This window comes from Drosophila bipectinata, chromosome 2L, assembly GCF_030179905.1.
Source record: "Drosophila bipectinata strain 14024-0381.07 chromosome 2L, DbipHiC1v2, whole genome shotgun sequence".
NCBI lineage: Eukaryota > Metazoa > Arthropoda > Insecta > Diptera > Drosophilidae > Drosophila > Drosophila bipectinata.
This window is the reverse complement of record NC_091736.1, coordinates 26,063,715-26,087,849: the sequence shown is the minus strand read 5'-3', so window position 1 is coordinate 26,087,849 and position 24,135 is coordinate 26,063,715. Positions and strand designations below refer to the sequence as shown.

Genomic DNA, 24,135 nt, shown 5'->3' with positions numbered 1-24,135 from the left:
CTGTCTGTGTAGTCTGCGGGGACGCCCACAAGTCCGCTTGCTGCACTACAAACAAGGACAGTACCGTGAAGAAATGTGGAAACTGCGGAGGCAGCCATACGGCAAACTATAGAGGATGTATTGTGTATAAGGAGTTAAAGAGTCGCATGCGTCAAGCGACCGCAACGCGCAACCAAAATCCACAGAATGCGTACGTTTCGTCAAAAACCACGCCAGACGTCTTCTTCGCCAAAGCTGCGAGATCCTCATTCGGTCCACTAAACACCACCAACGGCTTCTCCTATGCCGATGCTCTACGATCTGGAAGGGAAATTCCAATTCAGCCTAACTCTCAAAGCGCTCAACAGGCCCCAGAACAGCCACACAGCAAAACGGAAACTATGATGCTTACCCTCCAACAAAGTATGATGGAGCTTATGTCATTCATGAAAACGACCATGCAAACGCTTGTTCAAAACCAGAACATGGTGATACAGCTGCTCGTAGCACAACAGTCCAAATAATCTATGCAGGCGCTACGAATATCAATGTGGAACGCCAATGGTGTCTCACGGCATAAACTAGAATTGTCACAATTCTTAACCGAAAACCATATTGACGTTATGCTACTGGTGGAAACGCATCTTACAAGCAAATACAACTTTCATATAAGAGGCTACACAATCTACCGCACAGATCATCCAGATGGGAAAGCCCACGGCGGAACTGGAGTTCTAATCAGAGAACGAATTAAACACCATTTTCACAAAAGGTTTGCAACAAACTTCTTGCAGGCCACATCGATACAAATTCAGTCAAGCAACGGAATCCTTTCAATTGCTGCCGTTTACTGCCCTCCTTGCTTCTCAATCTCGGAAGGACAATTTATGGACTTCTACAATTCACTTGGGGATCGATTTACAGCCGCAGGAGACTACAACGCCAAACATACGCACTGGGGATCACGTCTAGTGACTCCCAAAGGAAGAAAATTGTACAATGCAATTATAAATGTGAAAAATAAACTGGACTACGTTTCCCCTGGAAGTCCCACATACTGGCCAACAGACTCACGAAAGCTCCCAGACCTTATTGATTTTGCAGTGACAAAAAACATACCTCGCAATCTAATAAGTGCCAAAGCAGTCTCGGACTTATCATCAGACCACTCGCCTGTGCTTCTAACGCTTCTTCAAAGCCCAGAAATAACCGAACACCCCTTCAGTCTGACGACGACAAAAACAAACTGGCTAAAATACAAAAAGTACGTGAGTGCCCACATAGAACTCGCCCCGGATTTTAACATGGAATCGGACATCGACTACACTACGAGCGCCCTGGAAGAAGTACTCGTTGCGGCAGCTAAAATCTCTACTCCTCATAGGAAAGAAGTAGACCGAAACAAACACTTCAAATCTAATCAGCAAATCGAACAGCTCGTGCGAGAAAAGAGGCGCACGCGTCGTGATTGGCAAAACAGCAGATCACCAGCTTCAAAACAACGCCTTAAGGAAGCAACCCGATCACTCGACCAGGCTCTTCACCAACAGGAAGAAAATGCACAGCTGAGGTACATCCAGAATCTCTCGCCAACAAGCACAAAGTACCCCCTGTGGAGGGCCCACCCAAATCTTAGTGCCCCAATTGAAACGACCACCCCGATAAGAAACTCTTCGGGATGCTGGGCTCGCAGCAACGAAGACCGAGCTGAAACATTCGCCACACATCTCCAAAGTGTCTTCCAGCCAAACCCAGCCTCAAATTCATTCCTCCTGCCAGTAATTCAGCCAGAGTCCTCCCCTCAGCCAGCCGCACCTTCATTCCGGCCGAACGAAATCGAAAAAGTCATAAGAGGGCTAAAACCAAAAAAGGCTCCCGGTGGTGACCTATTGACCCCAAAGATGCTGATCGAACTTCCAAAATGCGCTATAGAGGTCGTCTGCAAACTATTTAATGGAATCATTAATCTTGGCTATTTCCCAAAAAAGTGGAAGAAATCCATTATTATAATGATTCCGAAGCCTGGAAAAGACCACACAATTCCGTCATCATACAGACCAATAAGCCTTCTATCTTGTTTGTCTAAACTGTTTGAAAAATGCTTGTTAACTCGCATAATACCACATTTGGAAGCTTGCAATATCATCCCGGCACACCAATTTGGCTTTCGAAGAAACCATGGAACCATCGAACAAGTGAACAGATTAACATCCGAAATACGCTCAGCCTTCGAACAACGAGAATACTGCAGCGCTATTTTCCTCGACGTATCTCAAGCTTTCGACCGAGTTTGGCTCATCGGACTCATGCACAAAATTAAAACGTATTTGCCAACATACACCCACAAGCTACTGGAATCATACCTCTTCAATAGGGTATTCTCAGTGAGATGCAACGCAGCTACTTCGGGCGACTACACCATCGAAGCTGGAGTTCCACAGGGAAGCGCACTCGGGCCGTGTCTATATGTTTTGTATACTGCGGATATTCCTACGAGCGCACAACTAACAACGTCAACGTTCGCCGATGATACCGCTATCCTTAGTCGCTCCAGATGCCCAACGCAGGCAACAACCCAACTGGCTAATCATCTCACAATAGTGGAAAGGTGGCTGTCCGACTGGCGCATTAAAATAAACGAACAAAAGTGTAAACATATAACGTTTACTCTTAATAGACAAACATGCCCTCCGCTTTTACTAAACGGTATGCAGATCCCTCAAGCTAACGACGTAACGTACCTTGGCGTTCACCTTGATAGACGACTTACCTGGCGTAAGCACATCGAATGCAAAAAGATGCATCTAAAACTGAAAGCCAGCAGCCTCCACTGGATCATAAACTCACGATCGCCACTGTGCCTAGACTACAAGTTACTACTGTACAATTCAGTCCTAAAGCCAATCTGGACGTATGGCTCCCAGCTGTGGGGGAACGCGAGCAGCAGCAACATAGACATCATACAACGCGCACAATCAAAAATCCTGAGAACTATCACAGGGGCACCTTGGTATGTTCGCAACGAAAACATCCACCGGGATCTGGGCATCCTCGCAGTGAATGACGAAATCCAGAAGCAAAAAGAGTCATACAAAGAAAAACTGTCTTCGCACCCAAATTTTCTCGCTCGGGGATTGACTCGGGTTTCTAGCGTATCCCGCCTTAGACGCAACGACCTCCCAACCCAGCAATCGATTTTTAGGGCCGTCTAACTCCGTATCAGTCAATATGACTGTTAGTTAAGTTAAAAATATAAGATTTGATACACCTCTTGTTAGTCTCGCAAAGAGAAGATTCAAGAAATAAAAGCAACGTTAAAATAAAAAAAAAAAAAAAAAAGGATGAACATCATTGAGAACCGGAAATGTTCACAGCCCACGCAAAACTCTACGATCAAAAAAATCGACAAATTATCCACGCCAAAATCCCAAGCAAAAGGGTTCTGGCTTTTACAAGGGCAGCACGTTCCACACCACGACTGGAACCAGCGGTCCCACCTCTTGCATAAACTATAAGGGGAAACACATTTTGCGGTTGATTTCCTGATTTTTTGTCCAAGGCCCACAAACGTATAATTGACCATACAAAGGCATGTCTAAATTTCCATAGCATCAATCGCAATTGCTTCAGCATCAATCGCATCAATCAGCATCAATCTAAATTGCCTCAGCATCCTTTTATCGCAGTGTGGCAGCAACAAGAACTGTTTACAATGCGGTCATCGTCACCATACCCTACATCAATTCCCCACGACGTATACCATCTCATCACCGATTCCTCAGAACCCTGACCACCAGTTTGGCTTCAGGCGGCGACACGGTACGCCAGAGCAGTGCCATCGGGTAGTGCAGTGCATCCTGGACGCGTTTGAAACCAAGAAGTACTGCATGGCTGTCATGCTGGACGTGAAGCAGGCGTTTGACCGAGTCTGGCATCCCGGTCCTCTATATAAATTAAAGACTGGCCCACCCCGACCATACTTCCAGTTCCTAAAGTCGTTCTTGGAAGACCGTAAATTTGCTGTTAGATGTGGCGAGGCCATCTCCGGTATTAGAGAAGCTCACGCTGGTGTACCCCAAGGCAGCGTTCTTGGCCCGTTGATGTACAATGCTTACACGGCCGACCTCCCTGTTCTTCAGAGGCCTGACCTGCTCGCAGCAACCTATGCAGACGACACCGCCTTCCTTACCACCGCCGATAGCGCATTGGGGGCAGCCGATACGATGCAATTGCAGCTTGACTTGCTCAGCGACTGGCAAAAGCGATGGAACACTGCCGTCAATAATGAGAAGTCCACTGCCTCCACATTTTCTCTCTGCAAAGGCAACTGCCCTCCAGTTAACCTGTTAAGGCTCTCCAATCCACAGGTAGACAATCCCAGGTACCTGGGATTCACCCTAGACAGGAGGCTCACCTGGAAGCCCCATCTGATTAAGAAGAGGAAACAGGCTAATCAAAGACTTCGATCCTTCTACTGGCTTATGGGTAGGAGATCGAAGCTGAGAACTTCCACTAAACTCCTCATTTACAAGGCAATAATACGCCCTATCTGGACGTACGGCATACAGCTCTGGGGCACTGCGAGCAAGACGAATGTCCGAACTATGCAAGCTTTCGAAAATAGAGCCCTTCGAATCGCCACTGGGGCCCACGTCTATCATGACAATCGCACCATCCACGAGGTTCTCAATTTCCCTTGGGTCAAGGACGAGATACAAAGAAGCATCGCACGTTACATGCAGAGGCTTCATAATCACCCGAACCGGTTGGCCAGCTCCCTGCTGGACAACAGCGAGCAACCCAGAAGACTTAAAAGGACACACCCGCTGGACCTCCCCTTACTACTCTAATTTTTTTCTACCATATTAATATTTAAAATTATCTGTACGTGAAGTTTACGTGATAAAATTTAATGGTTGTCCCTAATGGACAGTTTTAAATAAACATTACCCTGCTATTACAAAAAACAAAAAAAAAAAAAAAAAAATCCCAAGCAAAAGGGTTCCGGCTTCTACAAGGGCAGCACGTTCTACACCACGACTGGAACCAGCGGTCCCATCTCTTGCGAAAACTGTAAGGGGCAACACATTTTGCGGCGATATCCTAATTTTTTGTCCAAGGATTGCTTTGCCCGCAGGAGAATCATTGACCATACAAAGGCATGTCTAAATTGCCTCAGCATCCATCATCCCTTGTCGCAGTGTGGCAGTAACAAGAATTGTTTACAATGCGGACATCGTCACCATACCCTGCTTCACTTCCTCACGACGTATACCAGCTCATCACCGATTATTCAGAACTCAGCAAGCGAGAGCTCCGATCCTGCTCATCCTTCCGATTCCACTACAGTGCTGATGACCACTGCCGCGCAGTCAACTCGATCCGTTTTGCTGGCCACAGCTCTTGTACAACTACATAATAACAGCACCGGACAAACTGCCGTTATTCGAGCCTTGATCGATCATGGCTCTGAGGGCACGTTAATCACAGAACGTGCCGCTCAGTTACTGGGACTTCCACGTCACCGAGTCACAGCACAGATCACCGGGATCGGTGATAACTCAAAGAACATCTGTAGATTCAGTACAGAGTTCTCCATAAGCTCATGTACGGACCCTCAATTTTACCATCAGGTGCGACCAGCGTATGTCCTCAACTCGATAACCTCTCATTTACCAAGAAGCAATGTTTACGTGACACTTGTCAGCATCTTCAGGGATTAAACTTGGCCGATCCCACCTTTACCAGGCCACGCCGCTCAACTCACTCAATTGGGTTGGATCGTGTTTGGCCATAGCATGAAACAAGGGCAAATGTGGTAACCATTCGTTGCCATCCGACTAATCTGGGTTTCTGGAAATAAAGGGTTTCTTCAATCTCGATCAAATCAGCTCTGAGAGGACCATAACAGCAGAAGAACAATGGTGTGAGGATCATTTCCAGCGTACCTGCACCCGAAAACCCAATGGAAAATACCTGGTCCGGCTTCCGTTAAAAACTGAATTTCATAGGGAACAAGTCATCGGAAAGTCTCATCAAATCGCACTCAATAGATTTCATCTCTTAGAACGTCGGCTAAACAGAAACGACACACTTAAACAACAATATCACTCGATCATAAAGGAATATTTTGATCTCAAATAACTCTCCAAAGTCACTACCGCAGAAGCTCGACATCAAATGATCACTCCAAGAGGTCAACAGTATTTCTCATCATGTACTCTCCCACACAACGCCGTGGTAAAGGAGGACAGTACGACGACCAAAGTTCGGGTGGTGTACGATGCGTACCACGATGTACCACTTTGAACGGAAAATCCCTTAACGACATATTGTGCATCGGCCCACCGCTACAAAACGATTTAGGAGGAGTCATCATGAAATGGAGGCTACATCCTTACGTGTTTGCAGCAGATATCCAACGAATGTATCGCTGTATCGACATCCACCAGGATGATGTTCAATTTCAACGCATCTTATGGAGGAATGATCAAAACAAAATAGCCGAGTACAGCCGAAATACTGTCACCTTTGGGACTGCATCAGCACCGTATACAGCCATACGCGTAATCCGTCAACTCGCTCACGACGAACAACATCGCTACCCATTAGAAACTCCAGTCTTATTAAATGAAGTATATGTCGACGACGTCCAAACTGGTCACAATACTGTTCATGGAGCATTGGAAATACGAAATTAACTTATTGCTACACTAAAATCGGCTGGAATGGAACTCAGGAAATGGGCATCAAATCATCCACAGATCTTATCCGGAATTCCTGACCAGCACATGGCTCAAAAGAGACATGTAGAAGTAAATTTCCAGGAGACTATTAAAACTCTGGGACTTTATTGGAGCCCACACGAGGATTTATATAGCTTCAAGGTTCGATCTACCTAAACTAAACGTTCCTTTCTTTCAGTAGTCGCTCGCCTCTATGATCCCTTAGGCTTTATAGTTCCTGTCACTACTGCTGCCAAGAGTATTCTAAAGGACATCTGGCAGTGGCGACCCGAGACATCCGACAAAACCCAACCCGCTCTCGATTGGGACGGCCCGTTACCCCCAATACTTCAAGCCCGATGTGAAGAATTCCGATATCATTTACCAAACATTGAACAGTTAAAAATACATCGGTGGCTTGGTCACCAGACCGGTGAACTACAGTCCCACCAACTACACGTCTTTTGTGACGGGTCCTCGCAAGCTTACGCAGCCTGTGTTTATCTCCGAATACAATATCAATCCGGGAGAGTGAGCACGGCCCTATTGACCGCACGGAGTCGAGTCACGCCCACGAAGCCGCTAACGATCCCTCGAATCGAACTCTCTGGTGCAGTGTTGGCTGCACAACTGGCTACAAATGGAATACCCATGTCAGTTAATTTCTGGACTGATGCATCAATCGTTTTATATTGGGTTAAAGGGTATATTGGGAAAGGAATATTTTAAGGTGGGAAGCACTCGAAACTGAGCGCAACTGGGTGCTTGTCCCACAATGCCCCTATTAGGGTTGAGCTCCTTCTTTGTTGGGGCCTGGCCCAGTGTAGCTGTTAAGAGGGGCCCCAAATAAAGGGTCTTACTCCAATGAGTTCCTTTTGGAAACTGATTTTATTTTGTAAAATTCTCTTATAAGAAAGATAAATTAAAATCTTAAATCTATTTAAAACTACTGATCAACGCACTGCACGCTGACCTGCTATGCGACCCTCTTTCAAGTGCGATAAGCGCACCACTTATGTATGTGTTTGTGTTATGCTGCAGGGGATCGGTTTTAGACCATGCTGTTTGACTCGTATTTCATGGGTCCGATCCCTTGAAACTTTATCTTTAAAATTTATATATTATATATATAAATTTATATATAATTATAAATCTTCTTCAAAATAGTTTAAAAAAATATATTTTTATTTGAGTTCCGGTTTTGATACAGTGTGATTCTTTCAAATTGCTTAGAATTTCAAAACAACTGCTTAGGATGTTAGAATTTTAAAACTAACTTATCTTTAGCGCTCTAGGTCCTTTTTATAGCTACCCTTGCTGAAGCTTTTTTGCAGATCAAAGCTCGAAAAAAGCTTTTCTCTCTGAGAGGCTTTGTTTTCTGAAGAGAATAGATTGAATCGAAACCTTTTACTTGAGGTGTCAGTTGACATGGAAGGCTTTGGCTCTCAATTAATCGAGGTGACAAGAAAATGTGAAGTGGGTTCCCATTTAAGAATTTTTGATCTGTTAAGTTTTAATTCACTTAAAAGGAGTGAGAAAGATTTGAGTCGGGATTTCTGTTTACCCAAATATTGTTTTGGTTTTCAATCTGAAGTGACTCTTAGAAATTGGAAATCTGAAATGAGGCTGTTTTCAGCCGAATTGGAATAATTAAATATTTATGTTTTTACAAAAATTGGAATGAGGCTATTTGCAGCTGCGTTACGAATTTCAATACAAAAGGCTTCAGCTTCGGTTTACAAAATTTACTGATATACACTTAAAGAAATTTTTTTGATATGTTACTTCCCAATCCTTAAGAATTTAGCCTGTCCTCAGGCGGTTAGTTTGGGGTATAACTGTAGGTCATGTTCTTTATTTTCTGAACCTTTAGTTTCTTCTTCGGGACTAATAACCTTTTGTTTTTTATAATTAATTATTATCCTTTTTGGGATGTTCTTAAATTTATAAATCAAATATATGATTATAATAATAATTATTATTGATAGTAGTATTAATAGAATTGTTTGGGTTGTAAAATATTGTTTTGAATGGTTTTGGAATATTTCTTTAGCTACGATATAGGATAAAGGTTCGAGTTTAGTTATGTTGTTGCTTACATAAATAGTTCGGGTGTAATCAAGCATAGTATTTGTTATTATTACATCTTCTATTTGTATAGAACAGTTGAATGCTTTTATTATATTGTTTCCTTCTGCAATTAAATCTTTATTTATACAATTCTGATTTACCAAAGTTTTTGGCAAATTCCATGTTATTATAATGTTTGGTTCAATATATTTTAATTCGAAGTTCTTGTTCATTTTTGTATATCTACATTCTGTATTTGTTTGTCTTAAGAGACCTATTATACATTTATTATTTACTATTTCTTTTTTTTTTACTTTAAAGACTTGCTGATTTTTTATGTAATATTCATCATGCAATGTTGCGGTTATTATATTCTGATTCTGATCCGGATACGGTAAAATTTTATAAATGGGGGTTTTAATAATAGTACGAGGAATTAGTATTAGTATTAACTTGTAACCAAGTAGATGTTTTGATATTTAACAATTTTTCTGAATTAATATGTTTAAGCGGGTCATGTTTTAAGAGCTTTGGGTTGAATATGCCTAATCTTGTAAATTGCATTCCTACTTCAATGTCTTCTACGTATTCTGTAAATTCTTGTAAATTGAATATAAGGATTGCTTACCTTTGGTTTTCGTTTTGATTTTCATTTAAACGATTGACTGTTTCTATTCCTTTATTAATTGCATCAATTACTTTATTTAATTCGTTGATCTGTATACTATTTTCGGACAAATTATCAATTTTTGATTCTAATTCTTTTGCATATTCATGGGTCATTTCTTTATACATTATTTTAAGGTTGGTTTTATGAAAGTATTGAGTCAATATAACTTCATTTGAATTTCCTTTATGAAATTCAATTTGTCTATTGTAATAGTTTAAAGGTCTTTCCGTTATTTGTGGGTAATAATGGGGTACTATCCGGTGATTCTCCTAAAAAATTTTCATCTAGCTTTACTCTTGACAGAGCCAGGTAGCTGGTTTTCCTTTCCCGGAAAATATTTAATAGTGAAGTCAAACTCGTTTAATTTTATTCTCCATCTTTGTAGTTTAATATTTGGTTCTTTTATATTATGAAGCCAAACTAATGGTCTATGATCGCTAAGAATTTCGAGTTTTCTACCAAAGAGATAAGACCTAAAATATTTAGTGGCCCAGACTATAGCCAGAAGCTCTTTTTCTATTGCTGAATAGTTAATTTCATGTTCATTAAGAGTTCTACTAGCATAACAAATAGGTTTATGATGATGTGATAATACTGCGCCTAAGGCGACGTTTCTAGCATCTGTTGTTAGAAAAAATAGTTTTTCAAAGTTAGGGTAAATTAAAATTGGGTCTGATGTAATGAGAAGTTTTAATTTCTCAAATGCTTCTAAATATTCTTTATCTGTTGAATTTATAGTTGAACCCTTCTTTAAGTTTACTGTCATGGGTTTTGCAATTTTAGCAAAATCAGGTATGAATTTTCTATAAAATCCACAGAGACCTAAAAATGATTTTCTTTCTTTTTGTGTTTTTGGTATTGGAAATTTTTGTATTGCCTCAATTTTTTTGGGGTTTGGCTTTATTTCTTCTGTTGTTATTATATGTCCAAGGAATTCGGTTTCCTTTTTCATAAACTTACATTTGTCAAGTTGAAGTTTAAGATTAGCTTCTCGAAGTTTAATAAAAAAAGTTTTCTTTTTCATAAAATCATATTTGTCAAGTTGAAGTTTAAGATTAGCTTCTTCTTCTGAAAACACTTTTTTTATAGACAATATGAGTTCCTCTAATGAAGTAGAAAATATAATTATGTCATCCATATAAACAAGGCAATGCTGGTACATTAAATCTTCTAATAAATTGTTCATGCAACGTTGGAAAGTTGCAGGTGCATTTTTCAGACCAAATGGCATTCGTGTGTATTCGTAATGTCCATTTTTAGTTGAAAAAGCTGTTTTTGAAATAGAATTTTCATCCATTTGAATTTGATGAAAACCCTTGGCAAGGTCAATTGTTGTAAAATATTGACACTTTCCAAGTTTGTCAAGTATTTCATCCATAACTGGTATCGGATACTTATCATCAATAGTTATTTCATTTAGACTTCGATAGTCTATTACTATTCGAAATTTCTTTTTCCCTGATGCATCCTCTTTCTTTGGGACTATCCATATTGGAGAACAATAAGGGGATTTCGATTTACGTATTATTCCCTGATTTATCATTTCTTTAATTTGGACTTCGACTTCTTGATCATGAGCTTGGGGGTATTTATAAGGTTTTTTGTAAATAGGATCTTCATGTTTGGTTTGGATTGAATGTTTTATGGCACTGGTAAAGGTCAAATTTTCACCTTCCCTGTACTGGATATCACTAAATTCAAATAAAATGTTATTTAATTTAGTTCTTTCTTCTTCATTTAGATGATTTATTCTAAATTTATTATTTTCTTCCAAGTCATAATTATTCCAAAATTAAAAAATATATCTTCAGATGAAGGTGGACTGAGATAATCTTCCAATGTTTCCATTTCGGAATTCCTGAAATCTTCGTGATATATCATGGAAAAAACAAATCCGCTTTAAGTAACGGTTTCCTGTTTATAATTAATTATTGCTTCACATGCTTCTAAATACTCTCTTCCTATCAATATATCATTATTTTGGGAAAAATTGTGAACCCAAAATTGTTGGTCGATCGGACAAAGTTTACTTGATTTGAAATTTACGGACTTATTTAATTTAATTACACCATTAATTGTGTGCACTTCTGACGTTTTTAATGTTTGTGGGAAATTAAAATAATTTTCTTTTATTAGGTTGATTGAACTTCCTGTATCTATTACACATTTAAATGGGCGATTGTTAATAGTTATTCTGATGTAAGGATTTCTATTTCTTCTATTGGATCCGAGGCTATTTGATGAAAATTTTCGATTTCCATTTTAGATTGATCGCTTGAATATTCACGCTGTCATTTCATTGGTTTGTTAGGATTAGTACCTTGTAAAGAAGATGTTGGCTGTTGATAATTCAAAGGATTCTGAGCTCTACCTTGATTTAAGTTTTGCTGTAATTCCTGTCGAAATTGTTGTTGATTGAAATTATTTGGTTGTCTATAGTTACTTTGCTGATTATAACTTTGTTGATTATTATTATTATAAAAGGAATTATTTCTTGGGAAATTATTATTTTTTTGATAATTTCTCCTATCTTGTTCGTTTTGATTTGAATTATGTTGTGATTTAACTTTATCAGAACCAGAATCATAACAACCTTCTTGTTGTGCTACTTGTTTAAGTTTACTGACTGTTGTTATGTCGTGCCTTGCTAATGTCATGAATAACCTGTCAGGAAGTTTTCTCATTATTACATCTTTTACAGTATTATTCATGGCATTATTATAAATCATTGTATTTAAATTATTGTTTTCTAACGACAATTTGTTTGTTATGACAAATATTTTATATTCTAGATCCTCGACGAACTTACGAATGCTACCATTGAAGGGGGTATTGTAGAGTCGTCTTAGTAATTCTTCGCATGGGGTTTGGGTTTTATATTCATCGATGAGAGCTCTCCTTAGATCGGGCCAATTGGTTGCTGCTGATAGCTGGGACACTCGCTGTGCATCTCCTGATAATTGCATCTCAATCGCACTGAAGAATACAGCTATTTGACGCGGATCAGTTGATGGATACAAATTTAAAATGTATTCGATCCGTCTGATGAATGCACTTCATTCCCTGGTGCTTCCATTAAGCACCATTAAGCATTAAGCATTAGGCTTAAAGCCTGATTAAGGTGTAGCTCGGAGAGTAACTGGATTTGTGCCACTGGTTCAGCCATTGTAATGTTTTTATTTCTTATTAATTTCGGTAGCGGTCACACTAAGAAAGCGGGCTACTAATTTATTTTAAGTTTTTGTGTTTTGTATATTTTCGGTAGCAGTTACACTTCGAAAAGTGGGCTACAAATTGAAATTAACACGTTACTCTTTTGCGGATGTGATTAACGATTAACACTCGCGATTAGTAATATAGCTGCAGTTGCATTAGCATAAAATACTTCAACGATGTTCTATGATCTCGATTGATCACTGGTCACTTTTGCACATCCTACCGACTGCGCCAATTATCTTCTTCAAAATAGTTTGAAATAATATATTTTTATTTTAGTTCCGGTTTTGATACAGTGTGATTCTTTCAAATTGCTTAGAATTTCAGAACAACTGCTTAGGATGTTATATCGACCAATCAAATCAATCGATCAGATGTATCGATGCTATACAGTTGGTGAAAATCAACCTCACAAAAGATAGCGAATCTTAGTTGCCACTCAGGAAAGGTGAAAAGCTCTAGATTATGATGAGGGGGATGAAGCCTTTTAATGATGTCCGTGGCTGCAGCATCCTAATAGCGCTTACGGGTCTAATTGAAAATCTGAAGGCTGTTAAATTATGTACCCAGCTGAGTTAATTTTTTTTCTCGTGGTTCCCACTGCATATGTACAGCCCACCTCCCGTCCTGCTGACCGAGGGACGATAGCCACATGACTTGCGTCTCGCGGGGACCGATCCGAGAGTAAAGGAGACACGTTAAGAATAGAACTCCTTAATAATAAAGATGCGATATTAAACTACTTTTAGAAAAAGATGGGTAAAAAATAAGGTTGGATGCTCGGATATTATAATTGTAACGCTAAGCCGGAATCGTGGTGGGCGAATACTTTGTTTAAAAAAACTGTGCAAAAAATGTAGAAAGGAGAAGGTTAAAAAATCTCTTCGAGAGGAATGAAAGTATTGAAACAAATTACATCTATACACCTTCTTGATCTGAATCTAGAAGCCTGACCTCCAAGCCGTACCTTTAACCGAGATACTCAACTATAACTCGATTGATTTTCGTAATTTCCGTTAGGTCTGTGAATCGGACAATATCTATTTTTCATCCCTCTATATGAAAAGGCTCAGCCGTAATTATACTCCTCTAAAATGGTTCCACCGATTTTCGTGAAATTTTGTGTATTTCATTTAGGTCTGAAATTCGGGCAAAATATACTTTTCATCAATTACCTCAAAAGCCTATTTCCACTGAGCACCATTCCCCATCCATTAAATGAATGTTCCATACGGGTTTGCCTTTCCGAAAAGGTCCCATATGTTTCGTCCTTCAAATTCCTTTCCAAATAAAAGTGCAAGATTGAGAACTACCAAACAGCTTACCAGTAGCAGATCCTTTTTTTTTTGCCTCAGGGGATAGACACGTGAATTGGATCTCAGTCATTTTTCGAATTATTGTCCGTTGGCCAAATTAAACAAGGTCCGTAGCGTACCACCTTTAAAAAACTTTTCTTGGTATCGGAGAAAGAGAGATTCTCTTATGGAATCTTAGTCCATTAATAAATAACACTTTAATAACACTTTCGAACTAAACGTTAAAAGGATTTACGTTGGCATTAGACTTGAATTCCTATATATGAAGTATTTAAATCAGTGGTCGGCAAGGCCCTATTCCAGGAAGTTTAGTCGTAACGTGTTTATAAAAATAATATGTGAGGGAAATACGTAGAACTCTCAACTTGGGCTACTTAGCTATGAGACGGGGCATAGCAAGCTACGAGCAAATAAAATAACCCCCAACGAGCCCGAGCTGCAAGATTCCTTACGCCCATGCTAATGAGAAATATTTGAATTGTACCGCCTAAAGATATTATCGCTCTGTTAAGTACTCGTTTTGTTACTCGCTGCGTCGCAGTTTCGAATGAAAGAAGAGAAGGAGCAGATAGAAACTAATAATAAATGAACTTCCATTGAATTTGGTTGATGAGTTTCTACTGGGACCATAGTTGCTGGCCTGAAACAGGCATTTTCGCAGTTTTCCATTTGGAGCAGACATTTTTTGGCGCCCCCGGGTGGACTCAGAAGGACGTATCATCATATATACATAGCAGATCAGCTATACGTACATTCGCAATCTCAGTTTGGGCTTGTACGCCGCTGGAATTCATCGTTTATATAGCAGATCAGCTTTACATATATACATATACCGTGGAATCTCAGTTTGGGCTTGTACTGGACACGCCGCTGGATTTCGCTAATCGCTAAGTAACATATTGATAGCATTTCAGTAAATACATAGCCTACATTGATAGCATTGACAAATACATTGATAGCATTTCAGTAAATAAGCCTGCAAAATATCAGCCAAGGCGTAAGTTTTGGGGCAAACACGTGTCAAGATTACAGGTTGGTTCTTTAGTTGCTTGGTGCCGTTCTTTCTCTCTTCACATGCACATACCATCGCACACACCACACACATACATACAGAAAAAATACAGTTTATCGATCAGAGGGAGCTTTGAAAATCGTTGTAGCAGCTTAATTGCGCTTAGCCCGAGTTTTGTAAATTCGAGATGTTCAATTTGTCTCTCTGCTGCAGAGTAACAGCTCACGCTTGCACTTCAGCTTACATGCAATTCGGGTACAGTTATAAAAAAAGTTCAAAGTTAAAATAAGTTCAATCAATAACCTATCGCAACACTAGATAGCTGTGATTTCTACTTGAGAATTTAATTTCAATTAAGTCAGTGGGTGGCAAAGATTCACTTTTATTGACATTTTAGCGTAAAATTCCATCATGGCTCCGAAGCGACGTTTAAGTCGTTAGCAAAGTTCAAGTGTACATGATGTCAATGATGGCAACGATCGTGCCAATTTATTACTCTCGCGTCTTGAAAGTGTTAAGGGTGACATAGACCGCATGGGAGAGTTTATGCAACAACAATTCGTATGCATTCGAGGCAGCGAATTAGAGTGCAAATTAGACATTTTAAACAATTACATAAATCGTGCATTTAACCTTCAAGAGGAAATTGAGTCCATTAATCCGGTATTGTCCTCGCGAGCTGAGCTTGAGGACAAGTGTGTAGCCACAAAATCTCTTTATATGTCAGCTAATGTACAAAATCAAAGACCACCGTTACTTAACTCGACCCTTAATACAACAAGCTCCCAAAATAAAAATTTACCTCGAATGAATTTACCCAAGTTTTCCGGATGCTACTCAGAGTATAAGAACTTTATTGGTTTATTCACCAGTCTCATAGATAGCGATCCAAATCTTAGCGACGAGGAAAAATTCAATCACCTGTTTTCATGTCTGGAGAAAGAAGCGTTGGTGACCGTGAAAGCATACCAAATAACTGAGACCAATTACCCAAAGGCACTGGCCGCCTCAAATCGGGTGTACGACAATCAGTGTTTAATTTTTTTTGATTGTATTTTACGCCTTTTTGATACCGTCACATAATTGATACTGTCACAGCTATTAACGAATCCTTGCTTTCAATAGGCAGTGACAAGGGAAAGAAATAAAGACGATCTTCCTCCTTGAAATAAGTGCACTCTAACTTAAAAAAAAGGTTTTTACTGGGAAAAATTTTCACAGAACAACAATTTTTCTCCATAAAAAATATAGATAGGTGGATTAGGATTGGATTAGGTGGGATGCATCGTCACATAACAGGCATTCAAAAAAAGGCACCATAGCAAAACGAATAAACGACGATCTAGTTTGGTTACCATGCCTCCGACTTTCCAACCGAATGGCCTATGGGAGTGGCATGGCCATCGAGAATTTGACGTGTTCTAACATTCGGCACCTCTGTGCTGAACCTCTTCGCCTGCATCTCGTTTCATTTATCCTGTGTGGGTGGGTCCAGCATTTGTTGCAGCACCTCGGGGCATCCCGCAATTTGGTGAGCCTAAGCTAGATAGGGTTTTAACATACGCGTTAAATAAGTCCCAAAACACATCATGAACTGTTTCCAACGATGAATAACAGAAGCAGGGCCGCAGGCTTTGAAGTTTTTCAACCCGATCGATAAGCGGGATGTACAATAGGTGAGAACATAATTTTTAAAGCCTGGCGCAACCTTCCCAAATCCTAAAGCATGGTGGCAAGGTTATGACGCAAAAAAAAACACTCTGCTTGGGGAAACGGAGTTCCAGAATAGATTCACCTTTTAAAGTTCAGTTCACAGCGACACCAAAGTCCTACAAAATTAATTTTTTCCCCTGTATTAAAGTGTCGTTCGTATAAATCTGTGCCTCTGCTATATAACGGGGTAAATGCACGGTAAAAAGCAAGTCTAAATAGCGGATAAAATGTTTGATACAATGTTATTGCTATGCATTGACGCAATGTTTTTTCTGTTTTAACGAAAAAAAATAATGTTTTGTTTTGTCCAGTTTGGCCAGCTCCCTATGCGGGACCTGAAACTCTGATACAAATCCCTTCAAATCTTCCATCCAAACGCGTGTGCTTTATGACTGAGTGAATGCGTGGTAAACAGAAAGTCCAAATAGCGGAAAAAATGTTTGGAAAAACACAGCCTTTATATTGATGCTGATATATTTTTTTTGCACATGATTGTGTCGAGGTCACCAATGTTAAGTTACCGAGCATTTACCGTTACCGCAAAATAATGTTTCAAAATTGCCAAGAATAAGCTCGATATTTCTGTTATTTATGTCTGATTTATAACTAAGCTAATGTAAACCAGTCAGTAGCGAACGACCCAAAATCAGAGTGGTGGGGAGAATAATAATGCGAGCGCGCCTTAAAGCTTTACAAAGAAAAACGGAGCGACCAAGAACGAAACGAGAAAATGCTTCTTTACGTTTGCCAAGTTTGGTGTAAGTTTCAGTAAATTATATACTGCTGCAAGAACGACATAAGCCTTTGTTATTTCCTATTGTATATTAATTTAAAAATATACTTTTTATTTTTTGTTTCAGAATTATCCATTATTAAGCAAAAGTCTCTAAAAATTGATCAGGAGCTTGAAGTGTCAGAAGGTAAGACAAAGGACCTTAAATTATGCATACAAAAATTTACTTCAAAGTTGGAACTTCTAAATGAAAAAATATACAAAAAAAGGATTCACCACGATTTTGAAGAAACTGAGTTTGAACACGAACAGACTGAACTTAGCCAAAAACTCAAGGTAATTTTTAAATTTAAATTTACATATATGTATTTTAACTTTTTATCCATGCACTCGGGAAACAAGCCCGAGTTTGAAAGTAGGACTCAACATTAGAGTCGTGAGCGGCTATTTATACCAAAAATGGACCACTGGTCTTTTCTATTATGGGATATATAATGCAAATGTCAGATATAGTTTTCCTTTAGGATTGTAAGTGTATCCCGCTTCTTTTTTAATATTCACATGTCGCAGAAAAAAAAGTTATTGTCCAAGCCTATAAAATTTGGGATCATTAACCTTATTCATCAAAACTATCAACATTCTAAAATAAAAAAACACGATAGTTTCCGATCGTAAAGTTCTATGGCCGTTACAAGATAAAGCCGAATCCAGCTATTTTATCTTAAATATTACATTAACCGCAGAAATTGTACTTAAATACACTGTAGTGTGCGTGAAGAGGAGGACCCCTATCGCGGAAATAGATCCAGGATTTAAAAAAAAAGTACAAGATTTCAAAGAATCTTGTTGCTTCGATAAGGAGGTACCAACATAAGTTTATCAATTAGAAGTAAAGCAAAGTGAAATGATGATGTAGACCAAATATCTAAAACATGTAAATTGAGCAGATATTATCGATCGTTGATCTCGATCGTAGATTGAGTTGCAACCACACGGTATGACCAAACTGTATGAGTTCCTTACAGATTCCTCACGGTATACCCCAGGGATTCCTTGGGGTATTTCCTCAATGATTCCTGAGAGTATGCCCCAGGGATTCCTTGGGGTATTTCCTCAAAGATTCCTGAGAGTATACCCCAGGGATTCCCTGGGGTATTTACTTTGAAATGCTCTTCGAATAACTGCAGGAATCCTGCAGTATTCCTTGAGTTGTTCGAATTCCTCGATGCGAGGAACTCTTCTATGGAAATTCCTTGATGGTTTGTTTGAAACATACCCCGAGAATTCCTCGGGTGGCAATACTAGTACCTAGACGTTTCCTTGAGTAATCCTTGAGGTATGGTACTGAAGGGTAGTAACGAGTAGCAGAAAGTAGGCTGTGAGCATGACGTTTCACACATTTATACTGTGTGTGTGTGTTTGGCAGAGCTCGGGCAGAAAAATTTCCTATGACCGCGGGATAGGGCCGGTCCGACCACTGGCTTAGACGCAACTTGCTCCGCAACTATAATGCTCTTCTTTATAGTTTTATTGTACAGCAGAGTTTTTTATGTTAACAGAGATTAAAAAAAAGTCTGGAAAGCAGCCAGCAGATGAATACATACGATAGATGCATACAATCTAGATATATTGGATTGGATCCTTAAACTAGAAAGTGTGAGCATAGCCATTTTAGGGTGGCAGTTCAGATCCCAAAATTGTAACGGTTTACCCGAGAAGCTACACCGAGGCAGTATGCAACACTTGATTTTGGAGCTGAACAGAGGTCTTATTGTAAAGAATTTTCCATTTTCTCCATTTGTTTCCGACTTTCGGAAATACTCAAATGTTGCAGTTGCAATTACATTTTTACATTCAGCGTTGCTTGATGTTTGGAGCGACAACAACCGCCAACAAGCTGCTGTGCAGCAGTTTGTTTTGCAAAATATTGAAGAGGCTGAATTAAGTGATGTCCAGCAAACCATATTAAAACATAAACTCAGGGTTTTCTTTGGATTCATTAATACTAATTTGCCAAAATGCAACAGAATGCTCGACCGTCTCAAAGAAAAGCAAGCGCAATGGCTCGCATCATCTTTAAAAATTTTGTTTTTTAAAGATGATATTCGACGCGAAAAGCCTGGTCGCAAACGCTTGACATTCACTGAGGCAGGACCCAGATTAAAGCGAAAATTGGCACCTATTCTGGTGGATCAAACTGAAGATTCCAGCCACTGTTGTTGCATGCAACTTCTACATTGGCCAAAAAATTGAAAACGGGCGACTCTTCTCCTCTACTGCAAAATGCATTGAATAGAGAAAATATAGCTGGTATGACAAACTAATTTAAGCAGAAAGTGATGACAACAATAAGTCCTGAAAATGCTTTAGCCTTTTTAATTGAAAACAATTTAACAAAATGACAATACCCAGAGCTTCATGAACCAGCAGCTCAAGCGATAGGAGGAAAATGGATACGTAAGTAAACTTTAAAAGAACGACATAACAGATAAGAGACATACTTGCCAATATTTGTAGTCTCTAATCCGAATAAACGCAAGTTGAGAATTGTATGGGAAGCAGCAACCAGAGCGCAAGGCATATCTCTCAACACAGGACTACCAAACGGACCGGAACAACTACCTTTCTTAGTAGTAGATGTACAACGATTACAGGAACGACGCATAGGCATCAGCTAGGACATAAGTGGAATGTTTCATCAAGTGAAGATTCGGTCGGAGATACGAGACGAGAGCCCGACAGGTACGTTATGACAGTCATGACTTTCGGCTCATCTTGCTCCCCAGCAGCCGCGACATATGTCAGGAACAAAAATGTCAAGCGATTCACCCCATAGTATCCAGATGCAATAGACGCGATACTACGGAATATTTTCGTAGACGATTGGCTTCAAAGCAGCGAATCTGAAATCTAACCATTCGGCTTACTAGGATTTTACATTATACAAGCGAAATTAATTTTGCAAGCAGTACATAGATCCGTGACGGGCTGCGACGAACCAGTCAAAGAAGAAGAAGGTCGTGATTGGAACTATTGAAAACAGCAACTTCAACACATCAAGGGAATGCGAGTCCCCCGGTATCTAGGTTTGACACTTAAAGCAGCAGCCACTCAATTACATATCTTTGCAAATACCTATATCGACGCATTTCCGCGAAGGTATCGCATGTTGAAAAATCCAATTTTACAGGAGAAGCTTTTTTTTTATTTCATCTGTTACAAACAATAAGCAAAATCATAAGAAGTTTAAGCGATTAGAAACATTTGTTATTGTATTTCTTTACTTTTGTGCATTTGAAGTATTTCCATGCAAAAAATTTGTATGGACATACGATAATTTCGCGCGCAGATTAAAAAGCACTGTAACATACGATAAAATTGAAACTTAATAGGTTTCTATAGGGTTTTCAGTTAGATTATTTCACAGGGTAGTAAGACATTAGGTGCCTAACAATTTTTCATTCAAATCTCAATTTCGAAAAAAGGCGACTTACGATACTTTCGCGGAAATGCGTCGATATGATCGACTTTTCAGCAGTCGCTTACAAACGCACGGGATGGCAAGGATCTGCAAATTTTAAAACCGTTGAAACCGATATCAATTCTACGACTGGGAGTATCGATCGAATCGAACCAGTCAAAAAACCGTTGAAACCGATATCAATTCCACGACTGGGAGTATCACACAAAAATTACGAGCTTACTAATCGACTACTACCACCGCAAATTTCACCACAAAATGAGTTGGGTCGTGGTCAACGAAATGTGACTTATACTGCAATCCTATATGCAGAGGGCAAGTGTACGCCACATGACAAGGATAAGCCGGAGATGCAAGAATAATCGAGCCACGCCATAGAGCTCTGAGATGGGCGCTGGCGCGTATGCGCGGTGTTTCCTTGGTGTAGCGGAAGTGCGACGACCAGACTTTGACCTGTCACGGATCCTGTGGCTCGTATGCGCACAGGTATGTAAAGACCAAGAAACCAGTCGCAGACGACCCAAGGGTTTCTTTTTTTTTTTTTTTTTGGATTGCGCCATTGAGGAGAAAATCTATTCTAGATACTATTGGCCCTACTAAATTAAAGCTTAGTTTCAAGTGTTTCATTATTTATATAGTTATTATTATTTATAAAATAAATAATATAAAACATAATATACAATTCTTTGATATTGTTTGTATCTAAAAAAAAGTTCCAAAAGCTTTTGTTGGAACCAGCAGAAGCAAATATTACCAAATATCAGTAAATACCAAAACTAAATATATTTAACCCTAAATCAGTGGTCGGCACGGCCCTATGCACGGGCATAGGAAATTTCTCTGCCCGAGCTCTGCCACACACACACTATTAATGTGTGAAACGTCATGCTCACAGCCTACTTTCTGCTATTCGTTACTAATACTAATGCGTTAAAATCAAATCAATGTATTGGGGTGCCGACCACTGCTCTAAATTATTCTTTGCAGCTCACACAAAGCGTTCGATGGTTGAAAATCATTATGAAACATGAAAAAAGGATTGGATCTGAATGTTCGCTCGGACAAAAGTCCGGTTCAATGATCAGGTACCATTGAAAAAATTGTGATCATTGCAGCTCTCTGTTACAGAGTTAGACGGCCTATCGATTGCTGGGTTGTTTGGTCGTTGCGTCTCAGGCAGGATCCGCTGGAAGCCTAATGAATGTACAGATAGTGCGGCCCGGCTAGACATTGCTAAGCTAAAGTTATCGATGAGGGTGAGATCGCCCCGACCTTGACTTTGAACCTCGAAGCTAAAACTCTGTAAAAAGGGCCCGTTGAAGTCAAACGGACGAGACAGAGTCGGCTTTTGACCAACTAAGTCTAACTAAGTATATTCTTAAGCCTAATATATAAACTTTACACTAAAACAGCGGCTGCGGCCTGACCCGAAAATACGCATTGTACAAGTTCCTGTCTTTGTGAGTCACTAGATGTGCATTGTGCTTTGCACTGATCTATCGTATCGCATTGCAGACTCCTGCAGGGCAGTAGACTTCTTGGAGGGAAGTAAACATTTGAAAGGCTTCCTTTACTTGACTGAATTTGTATAAATTTAGAAAAGAAGAAAAAAGAATGTTGTTGCAAAACTTTTGTGAAAAGGGTGTTTGATGAGATCTCTTATTAGAGCTCTGGTTCCGGTTACTTTGTGCTCTTTCTCCATTAATTTAACACCTTAGCAATATTTATGTAGTAACTTAGCTAAAAATATTGCAGTTTTATATTAATAAAATCAGTTTCAGACAAACCTATTTTGAACTCATTTCTTTCTCCGCGTCAAACTTGTTTAAGTGCAAGTTGATGCAAAAACACAGCTATCAGTTAATGTACCCTTTGCGTTAACTTATCCTAACAGAATAAAAATAAAATAATCAATAAAAATGCCACACCAAAGGTAGACGTCCAAGCATATAATAGACAGACAAATTGGTGAACTGGTGGATTCAGGATGAGTGACTGTTCTAGTAAGGTCTCTTTATGGAAAATTACCCAGCGCATAGAAGTCTTTCCGCACATTATAGCTGACCAACCAGCAACTCTCTCATTGCGAGTTGGAAATACACAATTAGTGTGAATTAGCAGATCCACAGTTCGAAAAACTTGCGAGAATTGATCTACCAATAGGCACCGAACACTAATACTCGTTACTCCTTCCGAATCAACAAAAAATTGGAACAGATGGTGCCATGCTCCAACAAACAAAATTATGGCAGAAAGGATGAATTGTCGCAGAAAGAATAAAGTCCAGAACTCAATCGGCCGTGTCCTGTGTGGAAAAAAAGGCGCATCGATCTCCGACAGAAATACATTGTGAGAAACACTTTGTAGAAAACCTGAAAAGAGTATCCGACGGAAGGCTTGTTGTAAAGATGCCTTTTGCCAAACACCCTTCAGCCCTAGGGCAGTCAAAAGACATTGCTATTAAAAAGTTTCGGTTCCGAACACATAAGTATGTATTCACGGCGGACATAGAAAATATTCACCGTTAAGTATAGATCAACCCGGATGATAAATTTAATCAACTAATAGTTTGGCGAAACGATCCAGTGGAGGACCTTAGCTACTACTGACTTTAAACAGTCACCAAGACAGAACCATTCCTGGCAACAAAACTCATGGGAACTCAACAAAATAGTATTCCCACACGGCTTCAAGCTTAAAAAATGGTGCTCCGGCAATGCAGACCTATTGCAGGACCAATACAACGTCAAAACCCTTGGGCTCATATGGATACCCAACAAAGACCAACTTTGCGGAAGAAAACAAAAAAGCGAAGCTCCTTATATAACAAAACCAGTGGTCGCTCTGAGTTATCACAAATCTTCGACCCAATAGGGTTATTTGCTCCAATTGTAGTAAAGGCAAAAATCTTCATGCAACACCGGGTGGAAGAAAAAATAGCATGGGCCGATAAACTCCCGTTAGATCTCCAGTCAGAGTGGAAATCTATCGCTCTGACCTTCATTAAACAAATTGCACATCTCAAGCCACATATTTGGTGGAAAGGTTTCAGTCACACCGGAACTACAACTATTCGAACTATTCAAAAAAGAATTATATAACGGCCAGCACAGCAACTCGTTCTACAAAATTCAACGGATTGTTGCATACATGCTCCGATTCTGCTAAAAATCCAACAGAGGGCCAATGGAAGCTCTATGCCTAGACGAATTGAGCCAAG

At 39.5% G+C, this 24,135-nt stretch overlaps 1 protein-coding gene across 3 annotated transcripts in view; it reads left to right on the top strand.

The window, feature by feature from the left end:
- Window positions 1-24,135, top strand: part of l(2)41Ab (lethal (2) 41Ab) — a 212,838-nt gene that overhangs the window by 154,922 nt on the left and 33,781 nt on the right. Inside the window, exon 5 of one of the 3 annotated variants that reach the window (XM_043211565.2) lies at window positions 17,562-17,770. The exons of 1 other annotated variant lie outside the window; for it this stretch is intronic. In XM_043211565.2, coding sequence (XP_043067500.1) covers window positions 17,562-17,770 — 209 coding nt within the window. Of the gene's footprint in view, window positions 1-17,561; window positions 17,771-24,135 lie in introns of those variants that run through there. One more of the 3 variants, XM_070277132.1, reaches the window with a different exon arrangement.